Source organism: Dasypus novemcinctus, chromosome 21, assembly GCF_030445035.2.
Source record: "Dasypus novemcinctus isolate mDasNov1 chromosome 21, mDasNov1.1.hap2, whole genome shotgun sequence".
Taxonomy (NCBI): Eukaryota; Metazoa; Chordata; class Mammalia; order Cingulata; family Dasypodidae; genus Dasypus; species Dasypus novemcinctus.
Window position 1 is genome coordinate 59,554,710 of NC_080693.1, and position 25,330 is coordinate 59,580,039.

Consider the following 25,330-nt stretch of genomic DNA (forward strand, 5'->3'; position numbering starts at 1 on the left):
GCAAATTGCCTGTTTTCGAGGCAGGCAGTTCACAGATAGTAGACAGAGGCTTTGTGAGGTTAAGTGACTTGCCTAAGGTCACCCAGAGTAGCAGAGCTGAGATTTGATCCTTTAAACCTCGGGTTCATTCTGTGCTCTTCAGGATCAACCAGCTCTCCTTTTTCTTTAGGTGTGTAACTCTGCAGGGCATAATGAATGGGCAGCTGGGCGCCTGCCTCTGGGGAAGGGATTGTGGCACCTTTCAGGGGTGAGGGAGACCACAGAGAGCAGGGGCAACTGGCTGGTGGCAGGTCCTCTATCCATCCCCCCTGTCCTTTTCTGCTGAGGCTGAGCTCAGTATATCTGGAGGTGGCACCTGGGGTTTTCTCTCCCCTGAGGAGCACTGACCATGGGCAGTGGCAGTGGTTGGCATAGGGCGGGTGGAGGTTGGATGTAGGTAGTTTGTTTTCCCTCCTTTGGGGTTGGTTTCGATTCTCGAATTGAGCCTTCTCCCCCTTGGGTGCAGGGGCATGGGGCCCAGGCATCTCCCCAGGGCAGGCGGCTCTAGAGGGGCCTTGGAAGGCAGGGCCTGTGCTCCTTCAGCCCCTCCCCTGCTCAGCCTCTGCCTGTCCCTGTTCCCTGGGCAGCCTGGCCCTTGGCCCATTTCTGTGACCTTTACCCCCTCCCGTGGCTCAGGCCCTCCCCAGGGAGCTAACTGTGTAGTAACTGTGCACCAAGGTTTGCAGCCTGAGCTCTGACGGAGGGTGGGGAGGCCTCCAGGTTCCCTCCGGGTGTGTCTCTGTGGGGAGTTTGAAGTCTGGTCCAATTTCAAACACTTGGAGGGCAGAACGGAGCATTAATTCTAAGGTGGCTGTAGTTATCTCCCCCCTGGGCCTGGGGTTAAGGGTGGTCTTCACTGCGTCCAGGCTGGACTGATTGACCCTCCCACCCCCACTCCAGCCTGGGTCTGGAGTACATGGCTTTCTGGCTCAGCCTGGGCACAGAAGGCCTCCCTGCAGGCCAGGTTACTTGGTGCAAAAACACCTGCATAGTTTGGGAGTGGGGGTGGGGGGGTGCATCTCTGTTTGTGGACCCCTGCATGTGTTGGGCGTGGGCACTGGGCATGGGCTGGGCCTACAGGGAGAACCTTGGGGTGTCCCCTGCAAAAGAGGCAGCTACCAGAGCCAGCCTTGCTGTGTGAGGGCCAGGGAATGTGCATTTGGGAAACTAGGGCTATGGTTGTGTTTGCTGGGAGCCAAGTCCTGCGACCCGAGCATGCCAGCCCTGAGCTGTGTTCATTGTGTGGCGGAGCCCAGGTGTGGAGAGATGGTATCTCCAAGGGCCCTCTCCTCGTGAGCGTGCCGGCACACACACAAGCTGCCGCGTGCAAGTGTGCTCTTGCCCACTCAGACACTCTCTCTAGACCTGCATGCATGAGTTTCTGCAAGTGTGTGGGGTGTGTGTGACTGTAGACACTGATGAGGCTCGACCAACCCCTCCTTCCCTTGCCTGCCCCCCCAGCTCAAGTTCCCGTTGTGTGGGGCCCATAGGGGTGGGGGGGCAGGGCGGCAGCTGGTCGGTGGGTGGGGCCCCTGTTGCTTTGACGTCAGCCCTCTAAGCCTGGGAGGGAAGCAGCAGGGGCCTGGGGAAGGGGGGGCACCTCACTGGGGAGCGAGGAGAAAGGCCCTGCGGTTGTCACATTTAGTAACAGTAAAAGTTCCAGTCCTGAACAAGGTCCAGGATCCACTCCTGGGGGAGCCGCCCCCTCCCTAGCAGGTACCTGCCCCCTCCCTCTCCTTCCTGGCCCAGCACAGGCGGCTGGCCCAGCTGGGCTCAGAAGTCCTGGTCTCTTCCTCAGTGGCCTTGGCAGGGCCTCCCCTATCCCCGGCCTGGTCCTCGGCCAAGTGCTGGCCATATGTGTGTCCCCGGGACTCCAGGTCTGAGCCTGGAGCCTGGAACCTGGTGTGGCCTGAGCTTGGGGGTGGAGAGGGGTTGGAAATGGAGGCAGTCCTTATTTTGGGTCTCTTTTTCAAGATAGCTTTATTGAGATTTAATTTACCTACCGTAAAGCTCACCATTTAAAATGTACAATGCAATGGTTTTAGTATGTTCAGAGTTGTACAACCATCACCACAATCAATTTTAGAGCATTTTCATCACCCCAGAGAGAACCTGCATACCCATTAGCAGTCCTTCTCCTCTTCCCCCACCCCCCAAGCCCAAAACAACCACTAATAATCTATTCTATGTCTTTGTAGATTTGCCTATTTTGGGCATTTATAGTTGTAGCTAGCATAATGTTTTCATCTGTGTCGTAGCAGGTTATCAGTTCTTCCTTTTTATGGCTGAATAATATTCCACTGGTTGGACCACATTTTGTTGATCCAGTCATCAGTTGATGGACACGTTGGCTGGTTCCACTCTCTGGCTATCGTGAATAGTGCTGCTCTGAACACGCATGTGTAAGTTTTTGTGTGGACATGTGTTTTCCTATCTCTTAGGTGTATAGCTAGCAGTGGAATTGCTGGGTCCTTAACATTTTGAGGAACTGCTAAACTGTTTTCCAAAGGGCTGAGCCATTTTACGTTCCCACCCGCAATGTATGAGGGCTCTGAATTCTGCACATCCTCGCCAGCACTTGGCTATTATCTTTTTGATTATAGCCATCGCAGTGGGTGTGAAGTGGTATCTCACTGTGATTCTGATGGGCCGCTTTTTGTCTGTCTCATCTCTTTTGTCATTCTTATAAATGTAGAGTATACTTATATAGGTGTGTATGTATGTGTGTATTTATAATCTCCTTTGCCCAGAGTGGATTAGCATTGGCTCATGGATCTGTCTCTCTTTACTCTTGTTGCTGCCTGGCTGTCTCACTGTGGCGTGGACTCTGGGTTCATGTCTCTCTCTCTCCCCCGCTGGTGTTATCTGTGCGAATCCTCTGGCCCCAGCTGTTCAAACAGGGTGTGGCCCTGTGAGCACCCTAAGTGGGGCAGAGGGCATCTGGCTCTTCACCTCCTGCCCACTACCCACCCCATTCCAGGGATGTTGCTTCTGCAGACAGAAGCCTGTGCGTGAACTCTGGGACTCTCTCCTGTCCCTGCCTTGGCTGGGGCAGGGGCTTCCATCCTGAGCAGCCCCCCGCCCTCCTGATACCCTGCCCCTGGCCCGTGCATGCTGCGGGCCCTGGGGGTGATGCCCAGGAGTCCTCGGTTCCTGTTTCCGCATTTGTGTGTTTGTAAACGGGCTTCCTCCCAGGGTCTGTGGGACAAGATCATCTGGGGTGCTGGGCCTTGGATTTGGGGGGGAAGTGGTATGAGAGGGGCCCTGGCTGAGGAGTCATCTTTCTGAGAAGTGCCAATGCTTTAGGGAAGCGGCTTTTCCTCCCACCCCCCTCCCCCCAAGCACACCCTGACCTCAGGTAACCCTCTCTGGGGGAAGGAGGGCCAGCTGCCTGCCTCTGCTGCAGGGGTCCTTTGGGGGTGGTACCGTGGGCCCCTTCCCCTCAGGGTTGCGGTGAGAGGCCCTCCGCAGCTCTGGGCTCTGTGTCTGGGCCCTGCTCCCAGGCCGTCTCTGCCAGCCAGGCATGGTGCCAGCTGTCTGCTCAGCCGGGTGCCACGGGAAAATCTCCGGCCGCCCAGGTTGGGGAGCTCCACGGGGAATGCCCGTGTGCCTTCTCCTCAGTGCCCACTCACCTGTCTTTCCTCTTTCTGCAGCGCCACAGGACATGTCCCCCCGAGCCGCCTCACCGGGGCCCGTCTAGGAGTGGCATCCCTTTCAGCGCCCTGAAGGCCAGCTCTGGACCTTCCCAGGAAAGTGCCGGCCCACAGAACTGCTTGAGCAAAGGACCGACTCTTGGGACACCCCTCAACCCACCCGGCCCCCCAGCTCGGGTGGGGGCTCCAGGTGGCCGAGATTAGCCTGCTGGCCTTGGACAGCAGCTCTAGGACAGAAAGGGGGGGTGGGCTGACCACCCAAGCCCCCTCTGGGCCTGGGCCCCATGCCCCGGGGAGGGGCAGCCTGAAGCCCGCCAGTGCTCCCTGCTGGACTGTCTGCTTGTCCTTCTGCGGCCGCTTGGCATGGCCAGCAACAGCAGCTCCTGCCCGACACCTGGGGGCGGGCACCTCAATGGATACCCGGTGCCTCCCTACGCCTTCTTCTTCCCACCTGTGTTGGGTGGACTCTCCCCGCCCGGCGCGCTGACCACTCTCCAGCACCAGCTTCCAGTTAGCGGCTATAGCACGCCATCGCCAGCCAGTAAGCTGGGGGGCAGGAGGATTGACCGGGAGGGGGCCGTGGAGGGCGGGCAGGGCCTAGGGCTCGGGCTCCGAACGCATCTGTTGTGCTGAGCGCATGGTGAGCAGTGGGGTCTTCCCCAGACAGGGGCCGTTGTTTGGGTGGCTGGAGGATGAAAGCCCACGGTTGCAGGCTGCCCTGTGGTTGTCTGAGGTTGGGGGCAGCAGACGGAGAGATGGCACCCTGCTGCCCCAGGCTTGCTGTGTTCTGTGCTCCGCCATCCGGGGCCTTATCAATAGCTCTAGGGACTGGACACAGAGGACCAGGGCAGAGAAACGAACCTTTCCAAATCTGGCAGAACTTCACCAAGAGGATGCCCCACCTACCCCCACCCCCTCCCCGGCCTCCGAGGGAAAGGGCTTGAAGGAATAGATGGAGGGTGGCTGGCTGGGCCCCCTCCTCTCTGCCTGCCAGCTCTACCCATGGGCCATGCTAATGTGTGCTTCCCTTTGTGGGGAGAGCGAGGGAGAGGGGCCCACTGAGGTGAGCCCGGTGGAGCTGGTGAGTGCCCCAGGAGGGCGCTCAGCGTGGATTCTGTGCGTGGACACGGGCATGGTCTTGGAAGGGCCTGGATTTTCTCCCTCCCTCCACCTTCTGCCACGGGGGGTCGCTTGTTGGTTGGCCGGGGGTCTCTGTACCCGTCCCGGGCTGGCCGAGCCAGGTAGTGGGAGGCGGCGGTGGCTATGGCCAGCTGGCAGAGTCCAGGCCTGGGGCCTGCCAGGCCGCTTACTGTAACTCTGGCCCCCAGGGCCCAGCTGGGCGCCCAGCCAGGGCTGGGGGGAGGAGGGAGCCGGGTCCTGGCCTGGGCGGGAGGGGGGTGGAAGCAGCAGAACTGGCCATGGACAGCCAGCTGGGCGGTCAGCTGCTGACCTGGGAAGCGTGTCCCACCTCTCCTGGCTGGCAGGGACTGAATGCCCTGCCTCGGGCACCTACCTCCCCTCCCAAGGCCGCTGGCAAGCTGCCTGGCACCACTGCCCTGTGTACCCTGCTGGGCTGGGTCAGTGCCCCCTTCCCAGTGTGGGGGCAGCGCGCTCTCCCTGGAGCCAGGGAGTCTCTTTGTCCCTGGGGCAGGCCCTGGCTGGGTGCCTCACTGCCCGCACTGGCCGTCTGCCCACTGCCACCGCTGCTTCCTGGATCGCCTCCTCGGGCTCTGCCGCGGCCACCTCCCTCCCGGGCTCCACCAGCCTGCTAGGAGCAGGGCTCTATGCCTCTGCTCCGTTACATCCCCACCCTTTCATGGCTGGGGGCGGGAGAGGGGGGACAACACAGAGATGCTGCCTCAGTTTCCCCTGCACTTCTCCCTTGAACCTTCATCTTCCGTGTCCTTCCTGTCTTCTTTCTACCTCACATAGGCTTGTCAGGTGGACAGCATTCTCAGATGCCTGGTTTTGGTCTGGTCTTCTGGTCTGTGCCTGGTGGTAGGGCAAGGGCAGTCCCTGGGGCTCAGAGTGGCTGGGGACTGGGCGGGTGTGTCTGGTTTCTAGTATCTGCGTGGATTATGTGCTGCATCTGAAGGGGCGGGGATTCATATTCCAGGCTCGGGTAACCAGCTGGAAGAGCATCTACTTCCTGCCAAGGTGGGAACTGGGGGGAGCGAGAAATTGGGGCAGCTTGCCTTCTTCCCAGGTGACATGGACAGAGTTCCCAGGCGCTCTGCCCACTCGGGGGCCTGGGTTGCAGGCTGGGCTGTAGGAGGTGGCTGGGGCTTGGCCCCTGCCCCTGCCTGGTCCTGTGCCAGACCCAGCAAATGCTTTGCCCTCCCATGAAATGTTGCAAGCGTCTTCCTCTTTCTTAGAGGTAGGTGGGGAGGGCTTCCGGGTCCCCTCACTTCCCACCCTGGTAGCCTTCTCCTCCCAGGGTGAGGGCAGGGGTGGGGTACCCACATTTCTCTGACTCTCCCCACCCAGGTTGGGCAATGTCCCCCTTCCTGACCCCTCCCTCTGTGAGGGTTCCCAGTTCCTCCCCCCTTCCTAGTAAACAATTTTTCTTTCTACCCCAATTCCCAGCTTCTGAGCTCCTCCTTGACCTTCCCCTTCTCTGGGACCAGAGGTGTGTCCATGGGCCTGTGCCAGCCCAACACAGCCCTTCTTCAGCAAGGTTGGGGGGTGGGCTGGTGACCAGAGGTCCTCAGCTCTGGGCGGTGAAGCACGGCAGGTAGAAAATCTGCTTGTGTTGGAGATGGAGAACGCCATCCTCTGCTCTTCCCTGCCTTGCTGCCGGCCCTGGGGTCAGGCGGCTGCCAGAAGAGGTGAACTCTGCCCGGGCCCCCGTTCCTGCAGAGAGCAGAGCTCTGGTCCTCTGTCACCCCTTTTATAGGAAGCCCCGCTGATAAGGCTCCTTATCCCCTGCCCACCAAACAAAGGTGTGGGGTGTTCCCCTCCTCCCATTCTACCCCTCAGGTGCGGAGGAGGCCGCGCCTGAGGCGCCAGGGCCCCCATGGCTGTGGGACAACAGAAACCTTCCAGGGCTGGGTGTTTGTCCTGCCACTATCTCCCAGGGAGTCAGGGAAGGAGACCTAGAGGTGGCACAAGATTTCCCTCAGCACCCACCCTCCCCTCCCCACTGCACCCAGCCCAGCCCTGGAGCTGACTTGGTCTCTAAGGCCCGGTATTTACTGTGGAGGTTTGGGGTTCTATGTGCATTGTAGGAGGGTCAGGGTTGCATGTGTTTTGGGAAGGGGGGTCAGGGTTGAGTGTATTTTAAGGGAGGGGTCAAGGTTGGGTGTGTTTGGGGACGGGGGGGTTTAATGGCTTATTTGTATTGAGAGGCTCGGAGAGTTGAATGTGTTTCAGGAAAATCCAGTTGGGAGCCCAGGAAGGGCTTGTGCTGGGGCCATTTTTAGGGCATTGAGCGTGTAAGGGGAAAAAGGTCTGCAGGTTGTTGCAGCTTGTAGGTGTGTTTGGGAGGAGAGGGTCTCTATTGGCTATTTCTCTTCTAGGCTGGAAGGGAAAACTAACCTGCTTTGTTTGCTGCTCACCCTGGGAATTCCATGGGCAAAGCATTAGGACTGACTGTGGGCAGTGTGGCCTAGTGGTTATAGGCTCTGGCATTGGCGCCAGCCAGCCCTGGGTGGCTTTGACACTGATGATGTGCTGATAACCTCTCTAAGCATGTTTCCTCCTCTGTGAAACAGGGAGATTACCAGAACCTCCCTCGGGTTCTTTCTGATACTCAGCTCTTCCGCGCAATGCTGCTTAGTTCCGTGCATGTGGTAGATGCAGCAGCGCCAGCTGTTAAGGGCGTGAAAAGGGATCCAGGCGCTTTCTAGGAGGGAATTAGGGAGAAGGGTTGCTAACATAGGTGGAGCACCTACTGTGTGTCCCGAACTTTGTTTTACAATCCTGAGCCTTACAATCCTGGGAGAGGGACTTTATCCTCATTTACATATGAGGAAACAGGGACTGGCAGAGGGTACATGGTGATGGAATTGGGTCTGTGGGATTTGGGGTGTTTTCCACCATCCTGACAGGCAGCTGCGGTGGGGGGATGCTTCTGTGCGTGGAGAGCTTTGGGGGGGTGTCAGTGCCGTTGTTGAGCCCCATCCTCCTACCCTATGGCCCAGGCCCTGCCTCTGCAGTGCAGCCCCTGCCTCCCCCAGTAGGGGGCGCAGGGGAGAACCCAAGCCCTGCCCCCTCACCTCAGTTTTGGATCTTGAAGGCTGGAGGGAAAGGGAGATAAGAGGCGAGGGGCCAGCTCCCCATCCTGTCCTGGAAGCGGCTGATACAATCTGTGGATGCCCGTCCCCACCCCCGAATCTGCCTGTTGCAGCCCACAGGAGTTTGCAGAGCTCCGCGGGCACCCTTCCCCCAGCCCCACACTCACACTGAAGGAACAGGGTGTAAAAGCAACAGCTCTTATTCTTATTTTGTTTCCATTTGGGGCTGGGGACAAGGAAGTTGGAAGCAGTCAACAGAGGCGCTTGGGGATGGGAGCCCCAAAAAGGTGGTTCAAGACTTTTGCTCACATCTTCGCTCTGTGTGTCTGTAGACTAGGGAATGGCTGGGATGGCCTGAGGGTCTCTGGGTGAGTCTGGGCTGCAGATAGACAGGAGGGGGACCCTTTGCCTTTTCCTTTCCTCTGTCACTTCCTCCCGTTGGCAGTCAGAGAAGGCGTCCTGGAGGAAGTTCGTGGGGCCCTTGCCAAGCCAGCTGCCCGTGCATCCTCCCTCCTTTCCACCCGTTCCCTGGACAATGGGAGGGGCAGCCCAGGGGGAGGGGGAGTGCCTCGAAAGGCCTTTCATGGGGTCCAAAATGCTGAGTCAACCAAAAGACATGGGGTTTTGAATGAAAATGGGACCCTTCACCTTTTATCTCCTGGCATTGACCATGCACAGGGCCCCAGCCCAGGCTGGGAGAGGGGACTCAGGGAAGGAGGCGTGCCCTGCTCTTAGGTCAGCCAGGGCCTGAGACACTGTGCCCAGCCCATGCCAAGGGGCATGCCATGCAGGTCCTGGCTGCCCTTTGGGCAAGAGGAAAGAGAAGGCTGTTCCCTCTTCCAGATCATTTTGGGGAAGTGCTCAAACTCTCACCTTTCCCCTCCTCTACCCCCCTTCCGCCCAGAGTAGGGGCAGAGTCTGGTCTCCCAGGGTAGACAGGAGGCCACTCAGCCCTGGCTAGGTCAGAAATAGAGGCCCTCCCCTCCTCATGTAGACTTCTGGAAACTCCAGCCAGCCCACGGACCAAGGCCCCCGTGGACAGGTGTCTTAAAGGACCCCTCTTCCTGAGTGGCCTTGGGCAGTCACCTAACTTCTCTCTGAGTGTTCCTCCTCTTGAAAAGCACAATCCGTCCCTAGGTGGACAAGTTGCTACAAGGCCGCGGTGACCTGCTTGCTGGCAAAGGCCTCCGTGAGCTTCAAGCACCCTGCAAGGACAGTGGTGATGGGGGGGTGGGGTGGAGCTGGGCACTGTCCTGCACTGTCCTGGGAGATGGCCACCCTGTGCTGAGACCTGATGTCCACCTGGTGCTGGGCCTCATGATTTCCTGTTTGTTGTCCCCTCCAGATGGGGTTGGGGACAGGAGGGAGGCCTGCTGTCTCAAGCGGGCTAGTTCAGTGCTGCCGACCCTTCCTGGAGGCCTGATAGCGCAAAGCCCCAGAGAAGGAGCTGTGGGAGACGGAGGTGTGGGAGATGTGGCTGAGCCCCAGGCCTGCAGGCAGCTGCCATGGGAGGGGACCTGCATGGCTGGCCAGAGCCTGTCTTTTTTCCTCCTCTCCCACTGCCCTAGAACACAATGTTCTGCTCTGACCTGCCCCACGACCTTGCTGGTGCCCAGACAAAGCATCTCAACCCCCCATCACCCACCTCCCCTCTTTTCCTCCCATCCTGCTCCGGAAATCCTCTCCATCCTTCAGGGAACATCTTGAGTGCCGCCTCTGCTCAGAAACCTTCGCAGATGTCCCCCCTTCCTTGCCACAATGTCTCTCCCTCCTTTGAATGCCTGTGGGCCTGTCTTTTCTAACACCCATCTCTCTACCACATAGTTACTTCTACCCCACCTTGTTCCTGCCACGAGTTATAATCATCTGGGAGACCTCTCCCTGACCATGAGGTCTTTGATGACAGGGACAAGTCACAAGTCCTTTAGTACCTCGTAGCCATGAACACAGAGCCTGGCACGTAGACTAGTCCTCACGAGCTGTTATCATTAGGGAGGAAAGATACCAAAGGCCGTGGAAGCACTTTCCTCTCTGGCCCCGGCAATGTCATTCACTCCTAAGGCTTGCAGACCTGCCCCCGACCACAGCATGCCATCTGCAGCCTAGACCCCACACCCTCCCCTACAGCCCAGTGGCCTTCTCTGCTTCACAGTCTCAGGAACTTCACTGTTGCATAAGCCAGACACCAGAGTCCTCTTTCTTACCTTCTTTCCCATCCCCCCACATTCACAAACTATCTCGTGAATTCATTTTCCTGTCTTTCATCACTGCTAGTTTCCTAGGCCAAGCCACCATTGTCTGCTGCCTGGACTCTCGAAGTAGCTTCCATTGGGTATGTCTTGCCCTCCACAGCTGCTAGTAAGGATTTTTTTATTCTGTAAAATCAGTTCTTGTGCCTCCTTTTCTTGGCATCTTTTTGTGGCTTCTCATTGAATTTAAGATAAAATCTAAAAGCCTTATTGGGGCCTACAAGCTTCCCTCATCTGGCTTCACTCCATCTCTCCAGCCTGGTCTTGTGCCCCTTTTCCTCTTGCATTTTCAGCATCAGCTACCCTCATCCTGTCAGTTCCTGGAATGAACTGACCAATTCCTACAATCCCAGGGCCTTTGCACAGGCTCTTTCTTCTACTGGGACTTCACTCTTCCTACTTTCTGCCCAGCTAACTTCTACTTTCTTTAGGTCTCTGCTTTGAGGGCTTCCCTGATTCTTCAACTGAAATTAGGCCCTCCATTAATTCTTGTCCAACGCACACTATACTTGTGACATAATAGCACTCACCTCAGTTTGCAATTATATGTGTATATATTTATATTTATATGTGTGTAATTATTTGCTTTATGTCTGTTGCTCTGTAAAGTCTGAAAGGGCAGGGTCTCTTTTGCTTACCAGGGTATCCATATAGGAGGCACTCAGAAAATACAGTATTTCCTGAATTACAATCAGCTTGGCATGATGGGAACATGGGTTTTGGCAGCAGAAAGTTCAAATACCCACTCCACCATTTATTAGTAGCACGACCTTGGACAACTTACCTAGCCTGCTAAGGCCTGTTTGTTTATTTGGAAAATAGGAAAAATGCCCACTTTATCTCTTGGAATTGCTGCGAGGATTAAATGGCAACATATGTATGTGAAAACCTGGCTTTTAGAAAACTATCCTTGGGAAGCGTCTCATTACCCATCCCTTCTTTTTAGAGCAAGGGAGCGTGATATCAGGATTTCCGGATGCCCCTCCAGGGGCATCCCCTCCTGGGGACCTACCTAACCTAGGCCTTTCTTCCAATGAGACAGGCATCCCGAGGGCTTCCGAGGGCTTCCGGGAGGAAGTGGTCATCTGGAAAGCACCAGCCCCTCCTTTCTCTCTCTGGGGCTGCTCCGGGAGGTGGGGCCCCTCTTGGTTCCGGGGTTGGGAGACACCCTAGGCGGGGCTTTGCTCGCCGGAAGCACGCAGACGGTGGGGAGGAGAACTCCCCCTGTATGTGTTTGCGCTCGCAGCACCTGCGCCGAGCGTGGGGTTCCGGCGGGCGGGCCGGCGGCTGGAGTCACACATGATGTCACAGACAATGACACACGCCGGGTGTCTCATTCCCACACAGCGCCCGAGCTGCACAATGTCACACCCGGGACACCCGGCGCGCCGAGTTCGTGGCGCTAACACTCGGTCACAGCACTGCGGTCCCTCCACTCCCGCAGCCACGCTCTGCATCTCCAGGGGCAGTGGTCCGGCCCGGAGGGCCCGGGGCCCGGCGGGCGAGCCCTGCGGGCGGGCTGGCGAGCGGGTGATGTCACGGACAGTGGTGGGTGGGTCACCCGGAGGTGAGGCGCCGCCAGGCGAGTTCAGCGAGAGTTCACCCGCATTGCATTAGGCAAATGAGGCCCGGACTGGGCTGGGGTGGGGAGGTGTTAGAGGGAGGACCCCGGGACCACCCCCTCCTCCTCTCCCCTCGTCCCCGCATCTCCCTCGGGCCGGGCATGGACCAAACCGCGGGGGAGGCAGCGAGCCGGAACTGGGATGGGGGAAGACCTCCGCCGCTCTCCGGCCTCAGCCTCCGGCCTCAGCCTCCGCCCGCAGCCCCCTCCCCTCCCCGTCCCCTGCCTCCTTCTGTACCCTGCGTGCTCCGCTTGCGCCTTTTTTCCTTGCGTTGGTCCTTCTCTCCACCCTCTCCCAGGCTCCCCCCACTCCTGTATCCACGTCCCGCCCCTCCTTCTGGGTTCCCTGCTTTTCGCCGACTGCAGCCCGACCTGCCGCGAAAGGGTTAAGCCAGGGGCGGGGCCTGGGCGGGGCGGGGCGGAGGGAAGGGGGTGGGGTCCCCAGAGGAGGGGGTGCGCTGGGCCGGGGGGCTGAGGGGGGTGGCCGCGGCGCGCACCTCGGAGACCCAGCGAGTCGCGGGCTGCCCGGGCCCTCGGCGGAGGTGGGGCCGCGCGTGGGCCCCACTCCCACCCGGAGTCCTCGCTCTGAGAAGTCGGGAGCCCCGGAGGGGAGGAGGAAGTACCCGGGGCGCCTCCGCCGCGCCCGCGCCGATCCCGCCCCTGGCCTGCGGACCCGGGGAGCCGCCGGACTGGGTCGCGCGGACAGCATGAGCCTCCTGCCGCGCGCCGGCCCGAGGTGAAGCGCCTGGGCAGCTGCCGGGCGATCCCTGGGGGAACCGAGGGACCCCCCTCCCCAGTACTCACAACTTCCCCGCTTTTCATCTGGGACTGGTGGAGCGGCGGGCGGACTTAGACGCGAGGACTTCCGCGCAGGGGGGGCCCCCGCCCGGCCGCTAGCCCGGGCGGGGGGACGTGCCCTCGCCCCCAGCTGCCCTCGGATGGCGCCGCCGGCTGAGTGAGGGGGGCGGCGCGCTGGACTACCCCGCCCGGACTGCGTGTCTTCGCGGGGGAAGATGTACGAGAGTGTGGAAGTGGCGGGGCTCACCCCCACCCCAAACCCCTTTCTAGTGGTGGATTTTTATAACCAGAACCGGGCCTGTTTGCTCCCGGAGAAGGGGCTCCCCGCCCCCGGCCCCTACACCACCCCGCTCCGGACTCCGCTTTGGAATGGCTCAAACCACTGTAGGTACCGGCCTACCCCTCCCGTCGTAGGGCTGGGGACGGGGACGGGGGCGGGGACGGGCCTGGGGCACGGCGGGGTCTCTCTACACTTCAATTTCCCTTGTCCCTCTTGCTGGAACTCCGCGGCCCTTGCTGGAACATTGGCGGCCCCCCCCCAACTAACCCTGGGCACTGTTTCTGTTCTATTAGGGCCGAGGAACTTTGGGGGTTCCTCCTTTCAGGAAACATTCATTCTCCTTTCACTTCCTCCAGTGAAAAGGAAGCCCCTTCCGCCCGGTTTCTAGCGTCTTGCTTCGAATCCAGTAGCTTCACAGTGGAGCCGTCCTTTCTCCATCCTGGAGGGTGGGTGAAGGGCCTGTTGAGGAGGGGCTGCCTCCCTAGATCCCACCCCTGCCAAAGCCTGGGGGAGAGCCCCCTCGTGCGCTCAGCTGCTGTCCCCAGCCCCTGCTCTGTCATCCCCAGAGTGGGTGTGTGGGGGTGCCCCATGTCTTTGGTGTTCGCAGTGGGGTGTGACAGAAAGGAAGAGCCTCTTCAGACAGGGTCTTACTGTCCTGCCCAACCTTCACATCTCGCTGAAGGTGCGTCTGACCCCCGGGGGTTGTCCTGGCCGCAGGCACTCAGCTGGCATCTTTGAGGCTCCTGCCCCAGGAACGGAGGGGAGAAGCCACTCTGTCTCCCTTCTCCTAATCAGGCTTCTTCTCTGGGGCATGAGTTTGTGTTTTTTGTGGATTTGGGGCTGCTCTGGAAGTAGGAATGCACCCACCTAACCTCACCTGGTCCTTTTGTTGCCGTCTTCATTCAGAGATAAGGCTGGGCCCTGGGCTGTGCTTCCTCCAAGGGGTGCTGTTGAGAACCCTGGCAGCCTGGCAGCTGCTCTCCGCGTCCCGTCCCCCCCACCACGTGGGATCTGGCTCCTCTGAAGGAGGGGCTCTGCACACATGGGAGCCGCTAAGGCTTGGGGTGCACGCCTGGCCAGCTCCAGCCCCGTGAGGCCGTTTACACTGGGTGGGGGTGAGCAGGCACTTGGGGCTTATTGTTAGATGCTCAGGTTTCTTTCCCTGCCCCCCTCCCCCCTTCAGGCTCAGTGCTCCCTGGAGGTTCCCCCACCCTCCTTCCTCTCTCCTGCGTGCCAGGCCAGGGAGGGGGGGGGTGTTGGAGGGGTCTCTGGGGCCAGGCAGGCTGGAGAAGGGCTGGAGGGCAAAGGGTTTACCCCCACCCACCCCTCTTGCTCTAGGAAGAGAGACCTGAGGTGGAGAGACACGGCACCTCTGCCCTTCTTTCACAGAGCCACCTCCTTCCCAGCCTTTCCTCCTGTCCTGCCCTGTGACCTTTGCCTCTGGGGCAGAATCTCCCCGGGAGCCTGCTGACTGCGTGAAGGGAGGGTGTGCCCGTCGGCTTGGGAACAAGGGAGAGGTGTGAGGCCAGGACCCTTCTGCCCATTCTCTCAGAGCTGGAGCAGAGTGTCCCTCCCGTTCCCTGTGGATAAATGGGGCAGGGCTGCCAGGATCACCCCGCCTCTGCGGGGAAGGGGGCCTCTGAGCCCTTGGGCTCCAGCCCCGTCGGGAACCTAAGGGAACATCTGGGCTCTTCCTGACCCAGAACTGGAGAGGAGGAGCGCAGGAGGTGGGCAGCCGTGGGCTGGGTGAGCCTTGCTTCCCACGACGTACCCTTGGATGGTGGTCTGGGGGTGGGGCACCGAGCTAGAGCCCTGGGCTCCTGGTTGCCATGGTCTCTGTGTGGGTGTGTGTATCCTGGTGGGCTTCAGTGACTCAGGCCCCGTGGCTGTAGGGGGCGAGCGGAGCCCGGGGGTCTGCTGCCCGGGGACTGCCTTGAGGCTCCATCCAGGCTGAGGCTGGCTGCTGGGCCCTGTCTAGAGCACGTGGGAGCAATGCCACTGGCTGGGAAGGAGCCCTTTGGTGTTTGTGGGGGGGTCCTCCTGTGATAAAGCAGCCCCCCAGCTCCCTCATGGAGAATTATCCACTGCGACCACTTCCACCAGGAGTGGGAAGAATGGCTGGTTGACTGTGGGGAGACCTCCTGGGTCCTATAGGGCCCGGGGACCTTGCCTCCCTTCCCCGAGCCCCCATTTCTGTGCAGGGGGTGCACAGGATGTGGCTCCGCATCTGTCCCCCACCAATCTCCACGGCTCACGCCCCCGCCCGCTCCCAGACGTCCAAGAATGTGAAGCACGTGGATGCCCTAGCGGGGGGGGGGGGGGGGGGGGGGGGGGGGGGGGGGGGGGGGGGGGGGGGGGGGGAGGGGAGGGGAGGGGAGATGCTTATCGCGGGGCGCTGGGCTAGGGGCCTTCTTCCGCCGCGGACCCACAGCCACCCTCACCCTCTCCCGGGGAGGAGGCAGGGCGGGGCCGAGGGCCCTGCGCCCCTCCCCGCCCTTCCCCAGGGGCTGCGCGGGGAGCTGCGGAGGAGCGGGCGCCAGCTGGGTTGGGAGGGGAGCCGCTGGCCGGGGGCCCGGCTGATTTCCTGCTGATCTGCTCCAGGAAGCCAGCCCCCTGTGCGAGCCTGCGAGCGGCTCTGGGGCGTGGGGAATCCAGAGCGCTCTGCGCCGCCCACCCACCCGGGAGGGGAGGCGGCGAGGGAGGGGCACCCTGGCAGCTTGGGCTGGAAGGGACACCTGGCTTCCTGGGCCTGTTCCAGCCCTGCGCCGGGCGCTGGAACTTTCAGCTGAGGAGGTGTGGCTTAGCAGGGGAGGGGTGGGCCTGGCCGTCCCTCCCCCTTGGCTCCCGCACCAGAGGTTCTTAACCTTTTTTTCTTCCACTGACCTCTTTGCTAGTCAGGTGAAAACCACGGACCCCTTACCAAGTCCACACTATACTGTGTATTATTTAACAAATATATCACATCTGCACCAACATGTTTCCACAAGAATCATGGTGGGTTTTTTTTGGAATTTAAATTCAAGTTCATTGACCGCTTGTTAAGAACCCCTGCCCCTCGCAGACCTTCAAGTGCAGAGTTGTAGCTTGTCCTGACAGAGAGACTGAGGCTCCCAGCACCCCCCTCTCTGCCTTGGTTTTCCTACCTTATCTCCCTTAGGCTGCTGCCTGGGGGCTGGCGGAAGTGAGCCTGGCTCAGGGCTCTGGGTTCAAAGGGCAGGGCAGGGAAACCTCTGGGTGCTCAGCGAGCTGACAGGTGGGGGTGTGCCGAGAGTGAGGGTGCAGCCTGTGCTACCGCCTCAAAGGCAGCTGCCAAAGCAAGGCCTCACCCGGCCTCGGGTCATCTCCTTCATCCTGCCAAAAAGCAATTTTAAAAAGCGCATTCTTTCAGTTCTATAAACACCTCTGGACTTCGCCTTAGTTCCAAATTTCTATAGGCCTTTGCCCCTCTATCCATCCCTGGCCTTAGAGCTGGCTCCCTCATCTTGGTATCCTCTGCGTCTCCGGGGACCCCAGTCCCCTCCCTCCACCCTACCCAGTACCCCAAAGCTGCCTGGGCCCTCTGTCCCCTGCAGTCTGGTCTGGTTTAGAGGCGGGGCCTTGGGGGGCGGGGCTCAGGGCAGAGGGCGGGCTGCAGGGCCTTCCTGCTCTGCTCGTTGGAATGCTGACTGGGATTCTAGGCTGTACCCCCTCCTGTCCTTGACAGCCCCCCCCCCCCAGCATTCTGGATTGTCTATTGTTACTGCTTTTACGTCTTGGAAAAAGTTAGCACAACAAAGGGCTCCTTTGTCACTCACTCCTCTGCCTCCTGGCCTCCCCCAGGCCCCCCAACCCCACCCTTCCAGCATCTGTTCTCAGGCCTCCCCGCCTGTCTGATTTGCTTGTCTGGCCTCTGGGAGAATGAGGTGGGGAAATCCAGGCCTGGGCAGTTTGCTGTTGGGGCGCAAAGTAGAAGGGCTATGGGAGGTCTTGAGGAGTCTGGGTGGGATGCAGGCCTCGGCTGTCCCTCTGCTGCCCGCTGGTGTGCAGGCAAGGCAGGGACATGGGGCTACAGCAGTGCTGGCCAGCCTGGGCAGGGAGGTGGTGCCCAGGCCCTCCTAAGAGCTAGGAAAGTTCCAGGCCGTTGGCCTGGCCCTCAGTCGTCCAATGCCTGGCATCCCTCAGCCCCCCCGTGTGTGTCTGTAGGTAAGCGGGGAGGTGGTAGCATGCAGGGGCTAGGCACAGCCTCCTCTCTGCCCAGATTTTGGGGCCAAGTAACTTGTAGCTGTAAGATGGGTGGGCCAGGGGCCATGGACACCTTTGAATACCAGAACCCTGGGTGCTGGAGTGTGGGGCCAGGTTGGATCCTGGGTGGGGAAGGAGACAGGGATCCTACTCAGTGGGGGAGCCCCACCCACACTCGGGCTTTTGCAAGGGCGGGGGGGGGGGGGGGGGGGGGGAGTGCTAGGTGGCCCTCAGGGATCTGGGATTGCCTCAGTCCTAGTTCTCCAGCATGCTGCACCCCTCCCACCCCTGGCTGCCCAGGGTTCGAGCACAGAGCCCCCACCCAACCCGGCCCTGTTCTGCCTGGGGTGATGGCATGGGGCCAGGCACTGGGGAGGATTTGGCTAGTGGGGGCTGCCCCTGCTGGCTGGGTCACCCCTCCTGGCTGCCCTCTTGGAGCTGAATAACAGGAGGGGAGTGGGGGAGTAACCCGGACATGGACATAGTACTGAGGAGGGACAGACAGAGCATTGATGGGAACAGACCCCCTTTGTCATGCCGCCTCCCCCCAGACTGGGGGCCCCCAGAGTGATGGGCTTCCAGGTCCATGGAGGCTCATCTCCGTCTCCAGGGGGTCCCCTGTCTTATCTCAGGGAGGCCCTGCCTGCTCTGTCCCACCTCTGGCAGGGAGGCTGAACATTTGTATCTCTTCTTCTACCCCCGCCTTGGGTCCCCCTGGCCAGGGGATTGTTTGGGTGGAGGAGGGGCTGTGACTGCTGGCAGAGGGGGTGGAGGAGAGCGGAAGCCGAGGGGGCGGGGGAGTGGCCGGCTCTGAATATCCTGTTGACCCGGGTTTCCTCTACCCCCAGCCCGTGTCCTCCCTCCATGTCCTCGTCCCTCCCTCCTCTTCGTACCTTAACTCCTTCCTAGCTTGAGGGGGATGGGGCCTGGCAGCCTTAGGGGCGGGGGCTTTCGACCTGGGCTGAGTCCAGGTCCAGGCTTCGCCGTGTGTACACACACATGCAATCTGATGATTTATAATCTGATCTTTCTGGTTTTGACGGTGGGGTCCCGAGGGAGGTAGGCAGGAGGGACGCGGTGCTGGAAGCTTCGTTGGCAGTCTCCCTCCCCGAGTCTGGCTGGGGAGCCCCAGCTTTACTGGCACTGTGTCCCTGCCCCCCGAGTTTGAATCCTGCCAGGAAGGATGAGTCTGGGAGAGGATCCTGGGAGAGACCGTGAGGCAGGGTGGGGTGCGGTAGTGAGGACGGCGACCTGGGTCTCTAACCGCCCCTCCCCTCTTCTTTCTCCAGCCATCGAGACCCAGAGCAGCAGTTCTGAAGAGATAGTGCCCAGCCCGCCCTCACCGCCCCCCCTGCCCCGCATCTACAAGCCTTGCTTTGTCTGTCAAGACAAATCCTCAGGCTACCACTATGGGGTCAGCGCCTGTGAGGGCTGCAAGGTGAGTTGAGGGGGTCATTGGGAAGGACAGCCGTGATTAGATAAATGGCATGTCCCTGTTTCCACGTCCTGCAAGTCTGCAGGAGGGGGGTAGGGGGACCCTGAAGCTGCTGTTCTTGTTTCTGTGCGGAAGGTGGCAGCAGCCATAGAGGAGGGATGCCTGCTGTAGAAACCGCCCCCCCACCCCCATCCCGGGGATCAGCAGGGCTCCCCCAAGCCAGAGATCCCCTTCCACCCTGCCTGAGCCCTTCCCATCTCTGACCTCCAGCTGGCAGGGCAGACGCCTGCCGCTGCTGCCGCTGCCCAGGTTGCCATGGCGAGCTGGCTGCCGCCCGGCTCTTGGCTGAGGACCCAGGAGGCTGCCCCGGCGGCCCTGCTCGAACCTTGCCATGGCAGCCTGGCAGGAGGCAGTCAGGGGCCGCTGCCCTGCCCCGGCCTCCCCCGCAGGCGCCCAGGCTGTGGGCTCCTCGTGTCCAGCTGGTTTTCCCTGTCCCCACGTGAAGCTCCAGGGTGCAGTTGTGGCACCGCCTTCCCAGCAGCTCTGGGCACAGCTTCTTCTCAGGGCCTGAGCTTCTGTACCTTTTTCTTCCCCTGGAGACTGGGGCCCAGAAGTTAGGTAGCTTTGGGACTTGGGACTCTGGGCCCCCCAGCCTGGAATAGCTATTCCCAGGTGTAGGCAGAGGTCAAGGGCAAAGCATGGGGCCTGTTGGTTCTCGGCTTGTCTTTGGTCTGTCTCGTTAGCCTGTGTGTGGAGCGCCTGGCCAGGCAGGTCTGTGTCTGTGCGTCTGGCTGGTGACTCTCTTGCGGCCTGGCTCCTGCTGCCGTGTGTGTGTTTGTGCCTCCCTCTCTCCGGCCAGCCTGTGATCTCCCTCCTCACCCCTTCCTGGATGGTGTCTCTTCCTGTGTTCTGAGCGAAGGGTTGTGGATTCCAGGTCTCTGCCTCTCTCCCATGCAGCCCCTTCTTTTTTTCCTGAGTCACAAGCAGCTCTGCGGTCCTTTTCCCCAGAGGGGAGGAGGCTGGGAATGGGAGTGTGGGTAGAGGGAAGACCCCTGCCCACCCTACAGCATTGAGGCAGGTACCAGGATTCTGGGCAGCACCTTTGGAGGTGAACTATTCTGCCCCCTTGACTGGCCTCCCCCAAAAGGTGATGGACAAGGGGCCTGGGGTGGCAGCTGGCCTGGCCCCCCACACCCAGGCTGAGGCTACAGGCCGGGACTTGCTCGTGGGTGTGACTGACCTGACCCCTCCCCTCCATGCCCTCAGGGCTTCTTCCGCCGCAGCATCCAGAAGAACATGGTGTACACGTGTCACCGGGACAAGAACTGCATCATCAACAAGGTGACCCGGAACCGCTGCCAGTACTGCCGGCTGCAGAAGTGCTTCGAAGTGGGCATGTCCAAGGAGTGTGAGTGCCACAGGGGCCAGGGGCATATGGGCGTCCGCTTAGGAGCATGCATGCATGTGGTATCGGGCTCCTGGGTAGGGGCTGTGTGTGCGTAGCTGCAAGCGCCCGCCTGTACGTTGGACCGGCTGTGTGTCTATGCCCTGGTTGGTGGTCGATGCTTAGGTGGTGTGTCTGGCTCTGAGTACTTGCACACACGTGTGCCTGCGTATCTGCTCCCCAGCTGGCTGTCTTCCCTGCCCTGCTTGGCTTGGGGCGGGCCTCGGAGGTGTACCTGAGATGACTGAGCATCTGGGGGGAGGCCTGAGCTCTGAGGGGCGCCGAGCCGGTCTGTGTATGGGGGCGGCAGGCGCTGGGATCCAGAAGCCATTGTCTGGGTAGGCTGGGACCTGGAGTCGGAAGAGAATTGGGACTGACCTGATCCTCGACGAATGGGGGTTTCCAATTTGGGCTCAGCTGAGGCTGGATGGAGGGAGGGGCTGGACAAGGAGACCCTCTTGTGTTGAATCATGGGTGTTGCCGTGGTGACCGGTGATTGATGATGTCAGAGATAAATGACGCTGACAGACGCCTCCTTGTCTGCGTGGCCGTTGCCATGGAGCCTGAGCCTTGGGGGATGGAGGAGGGGGGGAGGGGGTTGCCGGGAACCCCTAGACCTTTGTGGGGAGAGCAGTGGGAGAGGGAAGTGAGAGGACTTACGGGGGATATGATTCTAGCGCATTCGCAGGGAGCCCCAGGCAGGAAAGGAAGGGACTCGTGGAACCTGCCACCTCCCTGTGGGGGCTGGGGTATGCCTAGCCCTGAACCGCAGAGCTGGTGACCACTGGGGCCGCAGGCCTGGGCCCCTTCGCTCCAGGGCCCCTCCCGCCTCCTCCCTCTTCTGCCACCTTCCACTCCCACTGCTCTTCAGCACTGAAGGACCAGGGTGGGGACCCCCTCTCCCTCCCACCCCCAACTCCCCCTTTCCCTCCCTTTCCCTCTCTGCTGCTCTGTGCCCCGGAGCTGAGCAGCTGCCATTTCAATAGAATTAAAGCTTCCGAATGATAAACGTCTTGTCACAGCTGCAATTTTCTCTTCCCAAATTATCCCCCCACTCTCTCTCTCCCTCCTCTCCCCTGCACTTTATTGAATTTGCAGAATCGACATGAGTGATCTCCAAATTATGCCAGCTCCCCCCCCCACCGGTGCCCCCTCCCTGGGCCCCCACCCCACCCTTCCTTCCTCCCGCGTCAGCAGCCACCACCACTGGCCCTGTGAGTGATTGTGTGTCTGGGATAATCGGCTGGTAACGACCCCATCGCTTCTTTAAAGCCGAGTGGTGTGTGCGGCTCAGCGCCCCCGGTGATTTGTCAGCTCCCCGGCTAATGGGCCGAGAGATTCTCCTCCCCGCCTGGTCCCCCACTCCGGCTGGGGAGTCCTGCTCCCTGCTCAGGGCTGCTCTGAGCCAGGCCCAGGGGCCCCAGGCCCAGGGACCCCCGGGAGACCACTGCCAGGAGGGCTGGGGAGTGGAGGCTGGGCAGGTCCTTTGGAGAAACAGAAGGGGGGCGAGGGAAGCAGCGCCGGCGGGGGGAGGTGGGGGACACGCTGGCACACATGCTGTTGGCCTGTGACACACACCTGGAGGAGCTGTCTGGGAGCACCGGCCACGGCTTGTGTGTGCGTGGACACGGCTGTGCCTGCGAGGCCCGGGCGGCAGCGGGAGCTTGGCCTGCCTGCGCACACTGCGCCCTCGTGGCCGCCGCCTCAGCCTGCAGTTCTCCGGCTGGTGGGAGTTGCTTGAGCAGGGAAGGGCCTGGGGCCTGGAGTATTCTAGGCTCCTGTCCCCTCACCCAGCCCTGGCCTCTGCCCTCCACAGCGGTGAGGAACGACCGAAACAAGAAGAAGAAGGAGGTGCCCAAGCCCGAGTGCTCCGAGAGCTACACGCTGACGCCGGAGGTGGGGGAGCTCATCGAGAAGGTGCGCAAGGCGCACCAGGAAACCTTCCCTGCCCTCTGCCAGCTGGGCAAATACACTACGGTACGGCTTCCCTGGGCTCCCCTTCTGCCCGGGTGTCCCCTCCCCACCCCCTCTGCAGCTGCCGCGGCCTCCTCTTCCCTCTCTCCTCCCTTCTCCTGCTGCCTCCTTCCAAGGAGCTCTCAGGAAGTGAAGGCGGGGCGGAGGGCAGGCTGCTGGGGTTGCTGGGGCCAGCTGAGAAGGGACGTCGTGGAGGAGAAGGCCCTTATCCCCCGCCTCCCAATTCTCCCAGAACAACAGCTCAGAACAACGTGTCTCTCTGGACATTGACCTCTGGGACAAGTTCAGTGAACTCTCCACCAAGTGCATCATTAAGACTGTGGAGTTCGCCAAGCAGCTGCCCGGCTTCACCACCCTCACCATTGCCGACCAGATCACCCTCCTCAAGGCTGCCTGCCTGGACATCCTGGTGAGGGTCTGCCCCACCTGCCTGGGCACGGCCCGCATGTCCTGGGAAGATGTCCTTCTACCCAAATAGCCTCTCTCCTAAAGGCTGTCTGGAATCGACCTGTCCAGATGCCCACGCACTCACTGCGTACCCTCCTCCCCCAAATGTCCACCCATTGCCCATCTGCCTGTCCACTTAGGCACTCAGCTCCCAGATGTGCACGGGTCCACCCATTCGCCCATGCATATGGCCGTCCCTCCTGAGCCCACCCAGCCACCCATCTAGCCAGCCATTTGGTCACTAATAAAGATTCACCTAGGACCTCCCCTCCGGCCAGCACAGAAGTGAATGCGACAGGATCCCCTCTCCTGAAAACCTTCCATTTGGTGGAGGCAGCAGACATGTAATAGAGGTTGCCAAACTGGCAAGTGCTGGCCATGGATAGGAAGAGGGCTGGCCCTCTCCACAGAAGAGGAAGCCACAGCCGCCGGGGGGTCCCTGGGAAGCTGTCCCAGAGGGAGTGGTGTCCAGGGGTTGGTAGAACGGCAGTAGAGGGCATCCCTACCATAGGAGCAGGATGTGAGAGTCCTGCTGCAGTGAGACCTTGCTGGACCAGGGGTGTGCGAAGGCCTTTGGTGGGGGCTGGAGGGAGGGGCAGGGGACAGTGGGGGCTGCCCAAGCCAAGACTGGAAGGAGAAATCTCAGCCCGCTGTTTCCCTCTCGGCCCCTCCAGGGTGGGGAACCTGGGATTTGACGAGGCTGCCATTCCCTTGTGGGACTCCTGATGGAACGCTGAGGCTGTCAGGAGGGTGGCGGGGTGGGAGGTGTACCGCCTGCTGTGGCAGCCCCCCCATCTCCATGCACCAGAGGCAGGGAGCAGGATCAGGGTTGACCCAGTTTGGGTAGAGACGCATTCATTGTGTGCACAGTCCAGGGAACTGATAGCAGTGTGCCACGACCCTCACCTCCTGGGAGTTCTAGTTTCCCTCTAAATTCTCTGCATGGAGTCAAGATGATCTAGATAGTGTACTGGCCAACACTATAGCGGCTAGCCCCATGCAACTATTTAAATTAACTAAAATTAAATGAAACTAGGTTCAGCTCTTCTTTCGACACTAGCCACATTTCAAGTGCCCAGGGCACATGTGGCTGGTGGCTGCTGGACTAAAGAGCACACAGAAATTTCCATCATTGCAGGAAGTGCTATTGGACAACTCCAGTCTAGGTGTCTGCCAGGTGGTCCTTGGGGAAGGTGGGTGCCGGGTGTGCCAGGGGTGTTGGGCTTGAGTCCTGGAACTGTCGCATCCTCTGCACCCAGATCCTGCGGATCTGCACGCGGTACACACCCGAGCAGGACACAATGACCTTCTCGGATGGGCTGACCCTGAACCGGACCCAGATGCACAACGCTGGCTTCGGCCCCCTCACCGACCTGGTGTTTGCCTTCGCCAACCAGCTGCTGCCACTGGAGATGGATGATGCTGAGACTGGGCTGCTCAGCGCCATCTGCCTCATCTGTGGAGGTGGGCAGGGGGCCTGGGTCTGGGGCCTGGGTTCCCAAGGTCTGCCCCGGGGAGAAGCTCAGAGAGCATCACATCAGCAAGGGACCTTCCTGCAGGGGGAAACCAAGGCCCAGGAGGACAAGGGCTGGTCTGTGGGCACTGAGCATGGGAGTGGCATAGTGACCTGAACTCTGGCTCCTTCCTGGGGCAGCACTCCTTCTGGAGGGGCTAAAAGGCGGGGCTGGAGGGTCAGGTCTCCCAGGCTGCCAAACTTCTCTGAGCCTCTGTTCTGTAGAATGGGCATAATAATGACCCCCACCTCATAAAGCTGATGGGAGGATTAAGGTGGTGATAATCAAGGCCTAAGTTCCAGTTAACAGGAGCTACTCTTAGTATTTATATTGTTAGGGTTTCTGCTGTATCATGCTGGTCTCCAAAATAGGAACCAAGTGGGGGAGGAAAAAAAAAAATTTATGAATGGGGTGGGAGTAGGAGACCTGCCTGCGAATCCTTCCTCTGCGCTCGAGGATGCACTGCCTGTGTTTAAGGGTACCCTCCCCATGAAGTGGGCTGGAGGGGGGGGGCTTTGGACCACTCTTATGTGCAATCTTCTTCGCTCACCTTTAATGGCTCTTCCCCTGCTCCCAGCACACATTGCTACTCCACGCCACCCTCCTGCACCGCCACCCTCCTGCACCGGGGCTGGGGATGCAGGCATCCAGGGGAGGTGGCGCAAGGAGACGTACTGGGCGGGTCTTCAGGCTCTGGTCTGGGCAGACGCGCCCCCCAGTGGCCAAAGCTGGAAATGCATCTGTTCCAGCCCGGCTCCAGGGGGTGGGTCCTCTTTGCTTTTTCATTTTTCAGACCGGCAGGACCTAGAACAACCAGACAGGGTGGACATGCTACAGGAGCCGCTACTCGAGGCGCTGAAGGTCTACGTGCGGAAGCGGAGGCCCAGCCGCCCCCACATGTTCCCCAAGATGCTGATGAAGATCACAGACCTGAGAAGCATCAGCGCCAAAGGTGAGGCTCCCGCGCCTGGACCGTGGCGCCCTGTCTGCTCGGGGCAGGGCTCCCCAGCACTGGGCTCCAGCCTCAGAGTGTGTGCTCCTGGCCAAGGCTCCCAGAGACCCCCTCCTGCCCAGGTGGCCGTCTCCTGTCTCCTCGCCCTCGCATGCCGCTGACAGGCATGGCCCTGGAGCCTGGCTGCGTGCTGTGTGTCCTTGCACAGGTCATTCTTTGAGTCTGGGTGGAGTGTGTGCCTGGTAGATGCTGAGAGCCCTAGTACTGCTCCCCCGGTCCCAACAGACCCTCCTGGGGCCCTGCTGGCTGGGTAGGCGAGCAGGCGGGGGGTGCTGACCTCTCCTTCTCCTCTCCGCAGGGGCCGAGCGGGTGATCACGCTGAAGATGGAGATCCCGGGCTCCATGCCACCGCTCATCCAGGAGATGCTGGAGAACTCAGAGGGCCTGGACACTCTGGGCGGACAGTCG

At 60.6% G+C, this 25,330-nt stretch overlaps 1 protein-coding gene across 1 annotated transcript in view; it reads left to right on the forward strand.

Moving 5' to 3' along the window:
• The window catches only part of RARA (retinoic acid receptor alpha), a 42,241-nt gene that overhangs the window by 16,233 nt on the left and 678 nt on the right, over positions 1-25,330 (forward strand). The window contains 8 exon segments of the mRNA XM_058284225.2: positions 3,693-4,233; positions 18,386-18,534; positions 19,798-19,939; positions 21,792-21,952; positions 22,182-22,358; positions 23,656-23,860; positions 24,704-24,862; positions 25,221-25,330. Of these exon segments, the coding sequence (XP_058140208.1) occupies positions 4,056-4,233; positions 18,386-18,534; positions 19,798-19,939; positions 21,792-21,952; positions 22,182-22,358; positions 23,656-23,860; positions 24,704-24,862; positions 25,221-25,330 (1,281 nt within the window). The 5' untranslated portion in view covers positions 3,693-4,055.